This window comes from Lissotriton helveticus, chromosome 5_1 (assembly GCF_964261635.1).
Source record: "Lissotriton helveticus chromosome 5_1, aLisHel1.1, whole genome shotgun sequence".
Taxonomy (NCBI): Eukaryota; Metazoa; Chordata; class Amphibia; order Caudata; family Salamandridae; genus Lissotriton; species Lissotriton helveticus.
Window position 1 is genome coordinate 1,724,861,877 of NC_136065.1, and position 18,796 is coordinate 1,724,880,672.

Here is an 18,796-nt window from a genome sequence, read left to right on the forward strand (position 1 = left end):
CACCAGGCTCGGATGGGCTAACTACTGCATTTTACAAGGCGTATGCCTACTTGCTGGCTCCCCGTCTATTGGCAGTTTTTGAAGAGGCTCAAATTACTAGCGTACTTCCCCTTCAATGTGAGAGGCGATCGTTCGTATGCTCTTAAAACCTGCGAAGCCAACCTGGAAGTGGATATCGCCCACTTTCTTTAATAAATATAGATGCAAAAATCTTTGCCAAATTGCTGGCCAACAGGCTGCAGCCTCTACTTCCCCTGATCGCGAGGCCAGACCAGTCTGGCTTTATCCCAGGAAGATCTACAACTCTTAATCTTCGTAGCTTCTTCACAGTACTACACTATCTGAATCCAGAAGCAAAGGCACTCGTTGCATTTCTTGATGCCACCAAAGCTTTGATGCACTGGAATAGCCATATTTGTTTGCCATACTGGAGACTCGGCTTTAGCCCGAAGTTTATTGCACAAGTTAAACTGTTGTACACAGCTAAGGGAGAGCTGCTGCCGCTGAATGCCCGCACCTTTGCCAACTATGCCTCATCGTGATCTATCCTGTGGGCCGCCGCAGCTAAGAGAGAGCTGCTGCCGCTGAGTGCCCGCACCTTTGCCAACCGTGCATCATCGCGATTTGTCCTGTGGGCCGCCGCAGCTAAAAGAGAGCTGCTGCCACTGAGTGCCCGCATCTTTGCCAACGTTTGATCCTCGTGATTTGTCGTGTGGTCCGCCACAGCTAGGAGAGAGCTGCTGCTGCTGAGTGCCCGTACCTTTGCCAACTTTGCACCATTGTGATTTGTCCTGTGGTCCAGGAGCCCGTCGGCTCAAAGCTCAATGGAGCCAATTAGTAGAAACCACCGCAATGGATCGGGTCTAGAGATTCATCAGTCCAACAAGTACCGACTTGCACCCACCTGGGTGATCCACTATTGAACTACAAGTACCAGAGTCCCGAGGGGCGATCCGGAGGAGGGGCTAGCGGTGTGCGCTCCATTGCGGTGGTTTCTACTAATTGGCTCCATTGAGCTTTGAGCCGACGGGCTCCTGGATGCTGCCCTGCGTGCCGGTTCGGGCATCGAGGCCATTGACGGTTGTTTGGCGGCCTTCTCCTCCACCCCTAACCATTTCTCTACTGATGAGGGAAGTTATCCCGAAACCCGAGCCATGTCTCGGGCGATACCCAAAAACCCGGGACATGTATCGGGTCTAGAGATTCATCAGTCCAACAAGTACCGACTTGCACCCACCTGGGTGATCCACTATTGAACTACAAGTACCAGAGTCCCGAGGGGCAATCCGGAGGAGGGGCTAGCGGTGTGCGCTCCATTACGGTGGTTTCTACTAATTGGCTCCATTGAGCTTTGAGCCGACGGGCTCCTGGATGCTGCCCTGCGTGCCGGTTCGGGCATCGAGGCCATTGACGGTTGTTTGGCGGCCTTCTCCTCCACCCCTAACCATTTCTCTACTGATGAGGGAAGTTATCCCGAAACCCGAGCCATGTCTCGGGCGATACCCAAAAACCCGCAACATGTATCGGGTCTAGAGATTCATCAGTCCAACAAGTACCGACTTGCACCCACCTGGGTGATCCACTATTGAACTACAAGTACCAGAGTCCCGAGGGGCGATCCGGAGGAGGGGCTAGCGGTGTGCGCTCCATTGCGGTGGTTTCTACTAATTGGCTCCATTGAGCTTTGAGCCGACGGGCTCCTGGATGCTGCCCTTCGTGCCGGTTCGGGCATCGAGGCCATTGACGGTTATTTGGCGGCCTTCTCCTCCACCCCTAACCATTTCTCTACTGATGAGGGAAGTTATCCCGAAACCCGAGCCATGTCTCGGGCGATACCCAAAAACCCGGGACATGTATCGGGTCTAGAGATTCATCAGTCCAACAAGTACCGACTTGCACCCACCTGGGTGATCCACTATTGAACTACAAGTACCAGAGTCCCGAGGGGCGATCCGGAGGAGGGGCTAGCGGTGTGCGCTCCATTGCGGTGGTTTCTACTAATTGGCTCCATTGAGCTTTGAGCCGACGGGCTCCTGGATGCTGCCCTGCGTGCCGGTTCGGGCATCGAGGCCATTGACGGTTGTTTGGCGGCCTTCTCCTCCACCCCTAACATTTCTCTACTGATGAGGGAAGTTATCCCGAAACCCGAGCCATGTCTCGGGCGATACCCAAAAACGCGGGACATGTATCGGGTCTAGAGATTCATCAGTCCAACAAGTACCGACTTGCACCCACCTGGGTGATCCACTATTGAACTACAAGTACCAGAGTCCCGAGGGGCGATCCGGAGGAGGGGCTAGCGGTGTGCGCTCCATTGCGGTGGTTTCTACTAATTGGCTCCATTGAGCTTTGAGCCGACGGGCTCCTGGATGCTGGCCTGCGTGCCGGTTCGGGCATCGAGGCCATTGACGGTTGTTTGGCGGCCTTCTCCTCCACCCCTAACCATTTCTCTACTGATGAGGGAAGTTATCCCGAAACCCGAGCCATGTCTCGGGCGATACCCAAAAACCCGGGACATGTATCGGGTCTAGAGATTCATCAGTCCAACAAGTACCGACTTGCACCCACCTGGGTGATCCACTATTGAACTACAAGTACCAGAGTCCCGAGGGGCGACCCGGAGGAGGGGATAGCGGTGTGCGCTCCATTGCGGTGGTTTCTACTAATTGGCTCCATTGAGCTTTGAGCCGACGGGCTCCTGGATGCTGCCCTGCGTGCCGGTTCGGGCATCGAGGCCATTGACGGTTGTTTGGCGGCCTCCTCCTCCACCCCTAACCATTTCTCTACTGATGAGGGAAGTTATCCCGAAACCCGAGCCATGTCTCGGGCGATACCCAAAAACCCGGGACATGTATCGGGTCTAGAGATTCATCAGTCCAACAAGTACCGACTTGCACCCACCTGGGTGATCCACTATTGAACTACAAGTACCAGAGTCCCGAGGGGCGATCCGGAGGAGGGGCTAGCGGTGTGCGCTCCATTGCGGTGGTTTCTGCACGACGAACGTCATCGCCATCACCAGCCCGGGCCGCTGCAGCCATGTGCTGTTGCTGCTGAGAGCCCGCCTGTCCCCGAGTGCCCGAACCATTGTGGGTGCACGCTGCGGACTACTGCAGCCAAGACTTGTGGTCGCTGGGAGTCCGCCTGTCACCGCCTCCGCTTCTTCGAGAAACTACGTGCTGAGTCCCCTTCCAACGGCAGCTAGCTGGAGCGCAACGGGTCGCGTAGGCCCCCGCCTTGAACTCAGTCAGTGTCACGTTCTGGTGAACATGTTATTGCAGTTTCAAGTCCCTACTGATTTACGTGCGTGGTAGCTTGTTAAAACGCTTTGAGAGTCTTGAGTTAAACTTTAGACAAAGATACTATTTTTCTATACCTACTTGAGGTGCGTCTTTTTGTGGTGTCGTTACTGCCTTATTGTGCCTGGTCATAAATGCTTCACACACTGCCTCCGAGATAGGCCTAACTGCTCGTGCTACATCATTACCACAGGGTTGAGCAGGGGTTATCAAAGGGAGTAGCCCACTTGCCCTGACTTAGGAAGAAGGGTTCCTATTTGGACATTGGCGCCAGCCATTTCCAACTAGAGACACCCATTTCTAACAAACTGTATGGGAGCTTGGATGGAACCCATTGGAATGCCAACGAGAACAAGAATATGGTGTGAGGAGCAGTTCATCATTTTAACATGTTGTTTACAGTTGATTAGAAATAAGGTGCATCAAATGAGAACCCTGCCCTTGAGGGTCATATGAGATTCCAGAATTAGGAGAATCCCTCCGTAATCAAATAAGGTCAATCAGATCATAACATTGCACTTGAAGCCCAGGTAAGGCTCTGGGATGGGGAAAGCGTACCATGATCAACTGTACCAATGGTCATCAAAGGTCCAGAAGGATGGGGAGATAGGCTTCACCTTTACCCAGTTTGCAGTATATTTTAACACGTACTCTGGAGATGGCAATATTTGTGCTGCACCCATAGGGGAATGCTGATTGATAGATTGTAGAGTTTAATATTTTCCATTAAGCTGTTCTAAAATTGCCATTTCCTATTGTTTTGCCAAGCCACAAAAGATTTGTTTTGGTCAATTATTATTGGGTTGGTTTGGGTTTCCCTGTGGCTTTTTATTGAGGGAAACCTTTGGAATGCTTTTGAGAGCCAGAGAAGATGCTATCTTGGAGTGATAGATTATTTAGAACCCTACACTGCTTAAAGGATTAAAGTTTTTGCTGATTATTTTGGCACAGATAACTTTATCATGACAGATTGTTGAGTTTACCTCACTATTACTGCTAATTGCTCTACAGCAATAGGTAGTGTTTTGTCCCAGTAAGATGGGATACAGACTTTAAACCACACTCAACTAAGGCGTTGGACCACATTCAGCAGAAAAAGATTTATATCTCATCCTAGCATAAAACAAATCCATCTTCTAATGTCCAGAAGCTTTACTTACTTGCCAAACTTTGCCCAGGTATTTCTCTCTCCTTGGCACAATCTGCCATCCGATGGAGCTTTCCCCTGTCCATCCTGTCTTCCTCATCTGAGTCCTCAAAAATGATGATAGACGGTTCATTGGCTTCTTCACTTACAGGTATAATCTCAGACTTCACAGTCAAAGACGTTTTGGTAGCACTGTCAATACCATCTTCACCCTCAGCTTTGACTGGTGAATTTCCACCTATTGCAACCCTTGGTGGAGCCTCAGTTTTCACAGTGACAAATGAAGCCGCATGGACTTCACTCCTTTCATTCTCCCTTGAGTCAATGAGACTTATAACCTTTGACTCTATATTTTCTTCATCCATTTGTACAGTTTCTGGTTTCACAACAGTAGGTCCTAAACAAAAAGAAAATCAAACAAAATAACATTAAAACATACTTTTCACCAACTAATTTGTATGTATCTTGTTCATGCATATTTAATTAGATTCTAATTCATTACACTTGGTTAATGCCTGAATCATGGCCATTAGGGTAACGTACCAAGGCAAAGCAATGTGCCCAGTGCTTGATTTGAGGCAGTGATAGCTGGTGGGGGCTGAAAGCACCGCCCGCCGCAATGCCAAAAATGCAAGTGGTGCATATGCATGCACAACGTGGCAAGCACTGCACGTTGCCTGCCATGTTGTGCATGCACATGCAGGGGGGTACCATAGGTACCCCCCATGTGCCACCCTCAACCCCCAAACTTCCTGGGGGTCCGCAACGGGGCCCTCAATCGCGAAAACTGCTTGCGAAAGGCTGCCCCGCCTGCATCCTGATATGGATGCCAGACACTGCCACCATATTAAACACTTTAATATTTATACTGCATTTCTCTTTGTTCTCTTGGGCAGGGAATGTCTGTACTCAGTCCAATTCAGATTCAAAAGGATGGAGGATCCCCGGTTTTGTTTTCAGGGTAGGGGAAAGTCGAACATACAAAAAAAGCAAACCCTGTAAAAATAGTCGCAGGCTAGGATTGCTGTTTAGAGTGCTGAAAGGGGGTATAGAACTATTCTAATATTTAACCAGAATATCTGCTGGCCACAAAAGACAATGATACGGGGCTACAACTTATTATCTACACACAACATATGAAGTAAACAACGCTAGTGCTGGAATGATTAAAAGTTTATACACAATTTATTAGCAAACCTCCCACCTGGGTTACAATCTAAAACAATTTTATTTGTAGCAGCATATACAGAAATAAAACATAATTTTAAAATTTAGGCAAAATTCTACAGTCAAAGTATTGTAAAAAAAGTCGACGCGGCGTTTCGGTGTAATTGGTCTTGACACCTTCTTCAGGACACAAACATTTGACTTCTTTATCTATAAACAGATAACAAGATTTAGCATCACATTCTCTTGTCATTACATTTTTCTGTAGGCCCTGTCTCTTCTTTATATATCTCATCTCCATTAGGCATTTTTTCTCAAAACTACTTTCCTACCCCATTCTTTTCTAAAAAGATATATAATCAGCCTCTCAGTCACTTTACATACGGTGAGTCAAAAAACATACATTGTTTATATTTTAAATACAACCTATGCACTATTGGTGGTACATTAAAAAGAGCAAGGACTGATCTACCTTTTATCTTGATTTAGAGAGGCTTTTCAATTGCCTTCACTCTTGTATAGTGGTCAGATCACCAAGGAATCTTCATGGTATTCCATACATGAACAGACGATCTAAGTGCAAACAGTGCAAAAAATGGACGGTGCCACTCCTTAGTACTAATGATACTCATGTACCCCTTGCCACAATTCATTCGGCAGACAATATGTTATTTTACCTTATGTTGCGGACTGGGAATTGTCTATGCACGGAGGAACCACCGAATTTCATACAGGGTGCTCAATATAGCTCTTCCCCTTAGGTTCTTTATCTATAACGACTCGTCCTGAGCAAGAAAATAATTAAATTAGGGGACTCCTTAGTTGGAGCAATCACACACATACATATGTCCGGCCCTAATTACGTTACTCACCCCATAGATGCGGGTAGGAGTTCTGGTTCAAACTGTTTGGGAATTCTCAATTGTTCTGGTCTTCTCAGTTGTTTCGCCTAGAAGGCATGTATACTGCAGGCATAAATATTAAGAAGGGATATTTAGCTCTCATTCTTTAAAACATCTGGGATTGATGTTCCTATCTCATCCTCCATTGGTCATGCTCATGTTGTCTGCGTATCACAAATCTGTTTATATTTGTAAAGACATTTTAACCCTATTATGTTAGCTTAACGCATGACACTCGTGTTATGTAAAGAGCGTTCTATGGGCAAGCTGTCCTGGCTCACGCAAATCTGTTTATATTTATAAAGGCATTATAACCCTATTCTATTGGTTTAAAGCGTAACACTCGTGTTATATAAAGAGCGTTCTATGAGCAAGCTGTCCTGGATCCCGGATTGTACTCATCTCTCTCTCATGTGTACAACTCGCTAACTTCGAATCAAAGATTTAACTCAAAAGGTTTAAATCAAAACGATGGCATACTGCGGGGCTGCCGCCTACTCGTCTGCGTGTCAAGACCTAGGGGCTCGTTTCTACACATACCTCAAATTTTCTGGTCGGCCTCCCTGTTCCTCCGTGTCCTGCTCCCTCGCATCAATCGGCTGGAATAGAGCAGAAACCTACGGACCACTCTTATTCAGTTCCGGATCGGGTTCACCCGGAAGTAGTTGTAATGTGTTCCGTTGTTTTGCGGGCGGGTAAAGGGATAGAATATTTTGATATAATATATTGCCCTCATCTCAGTTAGGATCGAGTCCAAAATGCGATCTGTTTGCTTTGGTGTTACTCATTTTAATTACTACCGAAGGATATGGCGCCGAAGAAATTTCGGCCTCAGTGATTTATATCGACAATGACTGAAGCAATATTCAAATTTAGTGGTGTTGGTGGCCCCTCTTATTATAGAACATTGCAATAGACCAAACCGGCCTGTGTGTATTGTTTCTAACTAGTTATCTATTTTAAAGTGTCCTTTCTACCGTGATCACAAACGGCAGTTTGTGGCGGCCATCTTGGTATGGGAACACATCCGCCTATTCACGAGCGGACCTTCCTCTATTGCTTGAGAGTTCACTGGTCTATATTTATAGTAATATTCTTCAATCTATTCTGGCTATATGGACAGAAAAGTATCTTACACTGGGTGGTGTTTACTCGTTGGTTGTTAACTATTCACAATGGCCGTCATAATGAGAGTATCAGACATCCAGTTTAGAACATTAGCCAGTTATGGTAATACATCATATAACATATATGAGAACAGACACAGACATACGTCACATTTCTTATGTGTTAAGTTAACAATACTAGAACATAATCCAAGATTATAAGATTATAGGTATAACCAGTTCATCAATTTCCTACAGAAGGTAATTCAGGGGAAAGAATATCAAAACAGGTACTTCTCATACAGTATACACTGATTTCCCATTTTTACTATCTGAGTTTATATTTCTCTACAGGATCAGTCTTTCCCACTCATCTCTGTTGTTCAGACCTGTTCTAAAGGTATTGAACAGGGACATGTAGAACTGTTCTCTTTTTTTCCTTTTCATATTTTCATTACCGCCCCTTGTGTTGTGGGAGATTGCTTCTACTCCTCCCCATTTCAAATCTTCTATTATATGACCGTGTTTGATCCAATGTTCCACCAAGGGAGCAGTCAATTTTTTGGTTCGGATTGCAGATTTATGTTCTGTTATCCTTACCTTTAGTTCTCTCGCTGTCTCACCTATATATGCCTTATCGCATGGGCATTTTATCATGTATACTAGGTTTTTTGTTTTACAATTGATAAAACTTTTGATTTTGTGATCAATCCCGTTGTGACTGATATTATTGCCCTTCATCATTGTTTGGCAGTTTGTGCACATGTTGCAACAAAAATTCCCTGTGGGCAAAGGGTTCCTATCGATAGTTCCCTGTCTCCCTTTGACTTCATCTTGAAAGGTATGGACCAGACAATTTCTTATAGTTTTGTTCCGTCTGAAACTAAACATAGGTTTAGGAATGTTCGTTTCTTGCCTGTCATTAAGCAATGTCCAGTTGCGGTTAATTATGTTTTTAATTTTGTTGCTAATTGCACTATAGTTAGTAACAAAAATTAATTTATCCTGGTTCTTATTTTTTTCTTGTTTGTCCTTATCAAACAGAGTATCCCTATTGTAATATTTGGCCCGTTTGTAGGCTTTTCTGATTAGACTTTTGGGATAGCCGCGGGTTTTTAGTTTCTCTGATAGGGCATCGGCATGTTTATTAAAATCAGTTATATTGGTGCAGTTACGCCTAATCCTTAAAAATTGGCCAAATGGTATATTATCTTTTTGGCATCTTGGGTGGTTGCTTTCATAATGAAGTAAAGTGTTTCTGTCCGTGGGTTTGGTGTAAAGGTCGACACCTAAAGTTGCATTCTCCACGCGGATTTTAATGTCTAAGAAATCTATGCTTTCCTTATTATAGTTAGAGGTAAAGCGAAGATTATTATCGCCTAAATTTAGCCAAGTGATGAACTCCATCAGGGTTTCAAGATCACCGGTCCAGATAAAAAAAATATCGTCAATATACCTCGACCAACTTGTTATATTCTCGGTAAATGGTGCCAGCTCATTAAAAATGTGTTGGTCCTCGAAGGCCGCTACATATAAGCATGCCAGGCTAGGGGCACAGGTAGCCCCCATGCTGGTGCCTTTGATCTGTTTATAAAAATCATTTTTGAATAAAAAAATATTATTTTTTAAAATTATTTCAGCACATTCTAAAATAAATGTTGCGTGATTGCTCAGATCTTCATGTCCTGTTAATAAGAGGCCCTCTAACATCCTGATGGTATCATCCTGCGGGATATTAGTGTAGAGGGCCTCTATGTCTAAGGTGACTAACCACTGGTTATTCACGTCATAAGCTAACCCCTCAATTTTATCGATCATGCAGGTGGTATCCTTAATATATGCTTTTTGAGTCGTTACCATGGGTTGCAGGAATTTGTCGATATATTTACTCAGTGGTTCAGTGACAGAGTTAATGCTCGAGACAATAGGCCGCATGGGTGGGTTGGATAGACTCTTGTGGACTTTAGGAAGTCCATAGAGTGCTGGGATAACCGGGGCCTCATTTTTTAAAAACCTGTATTCGTCAGGGCAGATCACTCCGTCTTCCTTGGCGAAGTCGAGTAAGTTATTGACTTTTGTAATCAACGCATTCCATTCTTGTCTGGAAGATAAACAGTAATGTTCAGAATTGTTTAGAAGGCCCATCATCCTATCGTTGTAGTCCTCAGTTGTCATCAAGACAATACTACCCCCTTTATCTCCTGGTTTAATAGTTAAATTCTTATTGTTTTCTAGATTTGTAAGTGCTATTCTTTCAGCTGAGTTTAGATTATTATGACCTACCACAGGGTGACTCAAGAGGTCAGAAATATTGCTCTCTATGACTTTTTCAAAAAGGTCTACTTGTTTGTGCACCATATTAATGTTAGGGGTCCATTCGGATTTTGGCTTTAAGCCCGATTTGTTTATGGGGCCCTCTTTTGGGGGTTTACCTCTAAAGTAGTCCTGGAGGCGGATTTTTCTAAAAAATCCCTGTAGGTCTCGTTCTAAATTGTATTTGTCAACTCTGGTGCTTATGGCAAATCCCAGTCCCCTTTCCAGAACATCTGTTTCAATTTTACTTAAGGAGATTTCCGAAAGGTTTATAATCGCAGCTTTTTGGTCTAGTCCCACTTTGGTTGGCTCCTTGTGTAGTACCTCCTCTGCTGTTGAGGTTGAGGGAAAAACTTGCCCCTCCCATTGCCTCGTGATTGGTTTTGATGGTGTTGTGGATTCCCCCTGCCTCTCTGTCCTAAAAAAGATAGTGAGTCTCTATTAGGTGTTGAAGTTGATTCTCCTGCTTTATTCTTATCATGTTGGTTTTCATTTTCAGACTCCGTGCTTGTGTACGATGAATCTGTAAATGTCACCCTTTTCTTAGGATATCTATGTCTCGGTTGTTGCCATTGATTCCTATTGGAGAAGCTTTCCCTAGGGCGGTCGAAGAAGTCTTTTTGGGTGTACGGGTAGACTATCTCGGTACTGTAATTGTTTACATCTTTATGGAATTTATTACTTTTTTTGCCAAACAGGTAGTCCCTGTAGCCAGAGACATCCTTCTGGATCTCATCTAGTTTTTTCTTGGCGTCTTCATACGCAGATGTGTCTAGTTTGGCTTCTAAGTCTTCTATTTCCTTTTTCTCTATTATTAAGATGGCAGTGGCGGTTTCAATTATAAGCAGCATCCAGTCCCTGCTACACCTATTGGCTATCAGGGTCCAGTTTTCAATGAACTTTTCGTGCCGTATGAACACTCCAGGTTCATTTCTTACTTGTAGGCCACTAGGAATTATACCCTTTTTAAGATAGTCAATTAAAAAGTCTGCATGAAGTTCTGTGCGGACTAACTTCTTTTTATTATTCCACAACTCTTTCCATTTTTCTTCATCGTTATTAGAGGTGGCTATCGATGTAAAATTCTTAGAGGTGCCATTTACAATTTTATTAAATTCCTCTTCGGAAAATCCATAGGTTTTTAAGACATCCATTAATTAATTTAGATGCTTATGTCGGACAATGCCGTGATCTGAAAATGTGATCAGAAGATTTGTGCCTCCCAGCTAACAAGCTGTACAATTCAGATTCAAAAGGATGGAGGATCCCCGGTTTTGTTTTCAGGGTAGGGGAAAGTCGAACATACAAAAAAAGCAAACCCTGTAAAAATAGTCGCAGGCTAGGATTGCTGTTTAGAGTGCTGAAAGGGGGTATAGAACTATTCTAATATTTAACCAGAATATCTGCTGGCCACAAAAGACAATGATACGGGGCTACAACTTATTATCTACACACAACATATGAAGTAAACAACGCTAGTGCTGGAATGATTAAAAGTTTATACACAATTTATTAGCAAACCTCCCACCTGGGTTACAATCTAAAACAATTTTATTTGTAGCAGCATATACAGAAATAAAACATAATTTTAAAATTTAGGCAAAATTCTACAGTCAAAGTATTGTAAAAAAAGTCGACGCGGCGTTTCGGTGTAATTGGTCTTGACACCTTCTTCAGGACACAAACATTTGACTTCTTTATCTATAAACAGATAACAAGATTTAGCATCACATTCTCTTGTCATTACATTTTTCTGTAGGCCCTGTCTCTTATTTATATATCTCATCTCCATTAGGCATTTTTTCTCAAAACTACTTTCCTACCCCATTCTTTTCTAAAAAGATATATAATCAGCCTCTCAGTCACTTTACATACGGTGAGTCAAAAAACATACATTGTTTATATTTTAAATACAACCTATGCACTATTGGTGGTACATTAAAAAGAGCAAGGACTGATCTACCTTTTATCTTGATTTAGAGAGGCTTTTCAATTGCCTTCACTCTTGTATAGTGGTCAGATCACCAAGGAATCTTCATGGTATTCCATACATGAACAGACGATCTAAGTGCAAACAGTGCAAAAAATGGACGGTGCCACTCCTTAGTACTAATGATACTCATGTACCCCTTGCCACAATTCATTCGGCAGACAATATGTTATTTTACCTTATGTTGCGGACTGGGAATTGTCTATGCACGGAGGAACCACCGAATTTCATACAGGGTGCTCAATATAGCTCTTCCCCTTAGGTTCTTTATCTATAACGACTCGTCCTGAGCAAGAAAATAATTAAATTAGGGGACTCCTTAGTTGGAGCAATCACACACATACATATGTCCGGCCCTAATTACGTTACTCACCCCATAGATGCGGGTAGGAGTTCTGGTTCAAACTGTTTGGGAATTCTCAATTGTTCTGGTCTTCTCAGTTGTTTCGCCTAGAAGGCATGTATACTGCAGGCATAAATATTAAGAAGGGATATTTAGCTCTCATTCTTTAAAACATCTGGGATTGATGTTCCTATCTCATCCTCCATTGGTCATGCTCATGTTGTCTGCGTATCACAAATCTGTTTATATTTGTAAAGACATTTTAACCCTATTATGTTAGCTTAACGCATGACACTCGTGTTATGTAAAGAGCGTTCTATGGGCAACCTGTCCTGGCTCACGCAAATCTGTTTATATTTATAAAGGCATTATAACCCTATTCTATTGGTTTAAAGCGTAACACTCGTGTTATATAAAGAGCGTTCTATGAGCAAGCTGTCCTGGATCCCGGATTGTACTCATCTCTCTCTCATGTGTACAACTCGCTAACTTCGAATCAAAGATTTAACTCAAAAGGTTTAAATCAAAACGATGGCATACTGCGGGGCTGCCGCCTACTCGTCTGCGTGTCAAGACCTAGGGGCTCGTTTCTACACATACCTCAAATTTTCTGGTCGGCCTCCCTGTTCCTCCGTGTCCTGCTCCCTCGCATCAATCGGCTGGAATAGAGCAGAAACCTACGGACCACTCTTATTCAGTTCCGGATCGGGTTCACCCGGAAGTAGTTGTAATGTGTTCCGTTGTTTTGCGGGCGGGTAAAGGGATAGAATATTTTGATATAATATATTGCCCTCATCTCAGTTAGGATCGAGTCCAAAATGCGATCTGTTTGCTTTGGTGTTACTCATTTTAATTACTACCGAAGGATATGGCGCCGAAGAAATTTCGGCCTCAGTGATTTATATCGACAATGACTGAAGCAATATTCAAATTTAGTGGTGTTGGTGGCCCCTCTTATTATAGAACATTGCAATAGACCAAAACGGCCTGTGTGTATTGTTTCTAACTAGTTATCTATTTTAAAGTGTCCTTTCTACCGTGATCACAAACGGCAGTTTGTGGCGGCCATCTTGGTATGGGAACACATCCGCCTATTCACGAGCGGACCTTCCTCTATTGCTTGAGAGTTCACTGGTCTATATTTATAGTAATATTCTTCAATCTATTCTGGCTATATGGACAGAAAAGTATCTTACACTGGGTGGTGTTTACTCGTTGGTTGTTAACTATTCACAATGGCCGTCATAATGAGAGTATCAGACATCCAGTTTAGAACATTAGCCAGTTATGGTAATACATCATATAACATATATGAGAACAGACACAGACATACGTCACATTTCTTATGTGTTAAGTTAACAATACTAGAACATAATCCAAGATTATAAGATTATAGGTATAACCAGTTCATCAATTTCCTACAGAAGGTAATTCAGGGGAAAGAATATCAAAACAGGTACTTCTCATACAGTATACACTGATTTCCCATTTTTACTATCTGAGTTTATATTTCTCTACAGGATCAGTCTTTCCCACTCATCTCTGTTGTTCAGACCTGTTCTAAAGGTATTGAACAGGGACATGTAGAACTGTTCTCTTTTTTTCCTTTTCATATTTTCATTACCGCCCCTTGTGTTGTGGGAGATTGCTTCTACTCCTCCCCATTTCAAATCTTCTATTATATGACCGTGTTTGATCCAATGTTCCACCAAGGGAGCAGTCAATTTTTTGGTTCGGATTGCAGATTTATGTTCTGTTATCCTTACCTTTAGTTCTCTCGCTGTCTCACCTATATATGCCTTATCGCATGGGCATTTTATCATGTATACTAGGTTTTTTGTTTTACAATTGATAAAACTTTTGATTTTGTGATCAATCCCGTTGTGACTGATATTATTGCCCTTCATCATTGTTTGGCAGTTTGTGCACATGTTGCAACAAAAATTCCCTGTGGGCAAAGGGTTCCTATCGATAGTTCCCTGTCTCCCTTTGACTTCATCTTGAAAGGTATGGACCAGACAATTTCTTATAGTTTTGTTCCGTCTGAAACTAAACATAGGTTTAGGAATGTTCGTTTCTTGCCTGTCATTAAGCAATGTCCAGTTGCGGTTAATTATGTTTTTAATTTTGTTGCTAATTGCACTATAGTTAGTAACAAAAATTAATTTATCCTGGTTCTTATTTTTTTCTTGTTTGTCCTTATCAAACAGAGTATCCCTATTGTAATATTTGGCCCGTTTGTAGGCTTTTCTGATTAGACTTTTGGGATAGCCGCGGGTTTTTAGTTTCTCTGATAGGGCATCGGCATGTTTATTAAAATCAGTTATATTGGTGCAGTTACGCCTAATCCTTAAAAATTGGCCAAATGGTATATTATCTTTTTGGCATCTTGGGTGGTTGCTTTCATAATGAAGTAAAGTGTTTCTGTCCGTGGGTTTGGTGTAAAGGTCGACACCTAAAGTTGCATTCTCCACGCGGATTTTAATGTCTAAGAAATCTATGCTTTCCTTATTATAGTTAGAGGTAAAGCGAAGATTATTATCGCCTAAATTTAGCCAAGTGATGAACTCCATCAGGGTTTCAAGATCACCGGTCCAGATAAAAAAAATATCGTCAATATACCTCGACCAACTTGTTATATTCTCGGTAAATGGTGCCAGCTCATTAAAAATGTGTTGGTCCTCGAAGGCCGCTACATATAAGCATGCCAGGCTAGGGGCACAGGTAGCCCCCATGCTGGTGCCTTTGATCTGTTTATAAAAATCATTTTTGAATAAAAAAATATTATTTTTTAAAATTATTTCAGCACATTCTAAAATAAATGTTGCGTGATTGCTCAGATCTTCATGTCCTGTTAATAAGAGGCCCTCTAACATCCTGATGGTATCATCCTGCGGGATATTAGTGTAGAGGGCCTCTATGTCTAAGGTGACTAACCACTGGATCTCCCACAACACAAGGGGCGGTAATGAAAATATGAAAAGGAAAAAAAGAGAACAGTTCTACATGTCCCTGTTCAATACCTTTAGAACAGGTCTGAACAACAGAGATGAGTGGGAAAGACTGATCCTGTAGAGAAATATAAACTCAGATAGTAAAAATGGGAAATCAGTGTATACTGTATGAGAAGTACCTGTTTTGATATTCTTTCCCCTGAATTACCTTCTGTAGGAAATTGATGAACTGGTTATACCTATAATCTTATAATCTTGGATTATGTTCTAGTATTGTTAACTTAACACATAAGAAATGTGACGTATGTCTGTGTCTGTTCTCATATATGTTATATGATGTATTACCATAACTGGCTAATGTTCTAAACTGGATGTCTGATACTCTCATTATGACGGCCATTGTGAATAGTTAACAACCAACGAGTAAACACCACCCAGTGTAAGATACTTTTCTGTCCATATAGCCAGAATAGATTGAAGAATATTACTATAAATATAGACCAGTGAACTCTCAAGCAATAGAGGAAGGTCCGCTCGTGAATAGGCGGATGTGTTCCCATACCAAGATGGCCGCCACAAACTGCCGTTTGTGATCACGGTAGAAAGGACACTTTAAAATAGATAACTAGTTAGAAACAATACACACAGGCCGTTTTGGTCTATTGCAATGTTCTATAATAAGAGGGGCCACCAACACCACTAAATTTGAATATTGCTTCAGTCATTGTCGATATAAATCACTGAGGCCGAAATTTCTTCGGCGCCATATCCTTCGGTAGTAATTAAAATGAGTAACACCAAAGCAAACAGATCGCATTTTGGACTCGATCCTAACTGAGATGAGGGCAATATATTATATCAAAATATTCTATCCCTTTACCCGCCCGCAAAACAACGGAACACATTACAACTACTTCCGGGTGAACCCGATCCGGAACTGAATAAGAGTGGTCCGTAGGTTTCTGCTCTATTCCAGCCGATTGATGCGAGGGAGCAGGACACGGAGGAACAGGGAGGCCGACCAGAAAATTTGAGGTATGTGTAGAAACGAGCCCCTAGGTCTTGACACGCAGACGAGTAGGCGGCAGCCCCGCAGTATGCCATCGTTTTGATTTAAACCTTTTGAGTTAAATCTTTGATTCGAAGTTAGCGAGTTGTACACATGAGAGAGAGATGAGTACAATCCGGGATCCAGGACAGCTTGCTCATAGAACGCTCTTTATATAACACGAGTGTTACGCTTTAAACCAATAGAATAGGGTTATAATGCCTTTATAAATATAAACAGATTTGCGTGAGCCAGGACAGCTTGCCCATAGAACGCTCTTTACATAACACGAGTGTCATGCGTTAAGCTAACATAATAGGGTTAAAATGTCTTTACAAATATAAACAGATTTGTGATACGCAGACAACATGAGCATGACCAATGGAGGATGAGATAGGAACATCAATCCCAGATGTTTTAAAGAATGAGAGCTAAATATCCCTTCTTAATATTTATGCCTGCAGTATACATGCCTTCTAGGCGAAACAACTGAGAAGACCAGAACAATTGAGAATTCCCAAACAGTTTGAACCAGAACTCCTACCCGCATCTATGGGGTGAGTAACGTAATTAGGGCCGGACATATGTATGTGTGTGATTGCTCCAACTAAGGAGTCCCCTAATTTAATTATTTTCTTGCTCAGGACGAGTCGTTATAGATAAAGAACCTAAGGGGAAGAGCTATATTGAGCACCCTGTATGAAATTCGGTGGTTCCTCCGTGCATAGACAATTCCCAGTCCGCAACATAAGGTAAAATAACATATTGTCTGCCGAATGAATTGTGGCAAGGGGTACATGAGTATCATTAGTACTAAGGAGTGGCACCGTCCATTTTTTGCACTGTTTGCACTTAGATCGTCTGTTCATGTATGGAATACCATGAAGATTCCTTGGTGATCTGACCACTATACAAGAGTGAAGGCAATTGAAAAGCCTCTCTAAATCAAGATAAAAGGTAGATCAGTCCTTGCTCTTTTTAATGTACCACCAATAGTGCATAGGTTGTATTTAAAATATAAACAATGTATGTTTTTTGACTCACCGTATGTAAAGTGACTGAGAGGCTGATTATATATCTTTTTAGAAAAGAATGGGGTAGGAAAGTAGTTTTGAGAAAAAATGCCTAATGGAGATGAGATATATAAATAAGAGACAGGGCCTACAGAAAAATGTAATGACAAGAGAATGTGATGCTAAATCTTGTTATCTGTTTATAGATAAAGAAGTCAAATGTTTGTGTCCTGAAGAAGGTGTCAAGACCAATTACACCGAAACGCCGCGTCGACTTTTTTTACAATACTTTGACTGTAGAATTTTGCCTAAATTTTAAAATTATGTTTTATTTCTGTATATGCTGCTACAAATAAAATTGTTTTAGATTGTAACCCAGGTGGGAGGTTTGCTAATAAATTGTGTATAAACTTTTAATCATTCCAGCACTAGCGTTGTTTACTTCATATGTTGTGTGTAGATAATAAGTTGTAGCCCCGTATCATTGTCTTTTGTGGCCAGCAGATATTCTGGTTAAATATTAGAATAGTTCTATACCCCCTTTCAGCACTCTAAACAGCAATCCTAGCCTGCGACTATTTTTACAGGGTTTGCTTTTTTTGTATGTACTCAGTCCAAACCAGTATGGTCCTCTCTGGCCCAGCTTCTTGGCAGGAGGTGGAGACCGAATTGTCCAAGGCAGACCAGGCCCATTCAGGTGCAAAGAAATCTCCTCCCACTACTCTAAATGCTGCCGAGGTCGATTCAGCCCAGCCCAACTCATCCAGGAAAGGCAGGACACACCTCGACCCCCAGTCATTGTCTGATGAGAATGCCCATCCCCAGACCCTGTCACTCCAAAGCCAAACAGTCAATCCACAACCCAGCAAAGTCACACAGGATAGCTAATCAAGAAAATACCTACTTGTCTAAAAGTGGTATTCTCAAACACGGAACATAAAATCATCTTCACCAAAAGATGTATTTTTACATTTTGAGTACAGCCATACTAAACTCCATTTCTTTATCTTGTCCCAATGGGAAGATATACTCGTAAAATGTTACAGAGTATTCCCCATTCTATCCTAGGTGACAGATGGCCTTTCAACAGTGAAAAACGAATTACACTGTAGTTCACTGTCAGGACATGTCACACACACCACAACATGTCCCTCCTTTCACATACACTGCACCCTGCCCATAGGAGTACCTTGGAAAGGGAAGGATAGGGCTTGCCAAGTGGTTGTACTTGCCAAGTTGACATGGCAGTAAAAACTGTGCGTAGACACTACAGTGGCAGGTCTGAGAACCCTTTGAAAGGCTGCTTGTGTGGGTGACAAAATCAGTGCTGCAAGCTCACTAGCAGCAATAGATTTACTGGTCCTGGCACTCTCATTGCACTTTACTAGGGACTTACCAGTAAATCAAATATGCCAATAATGCAAACACTAATCCATAATATAATTTACAATAGGAGCACTTGCACTTTAACACTGAACAGCAGTGAGAAAGTGCACAGAGACACTAAACCAGCA

At 42.3% G+C, this 18,796-nt stretch overlaps 1 protein-coding gene across 1 annotated transcript in view; it reads right to left on the reverse strand.

The window, feature by feature from the left end:
* LOC144755771 (uncharacterized) overlaps positions 1-18,796 on the reverse strand; it is a 230,981-nt gene that overhangs the window by 172,680 nt on the left and 39,505 nt on the right. The window contains exon 2 of the mRNA XM_078644992.1: positions 4,460-4,843. Coding sequence (XP_078501118.1) covers positions 4,460-4,843 — 384 coding nt within the window. The remainder of the gene's footprint in view (positions 1-4,459; positions 4,844-18,796) is intronic.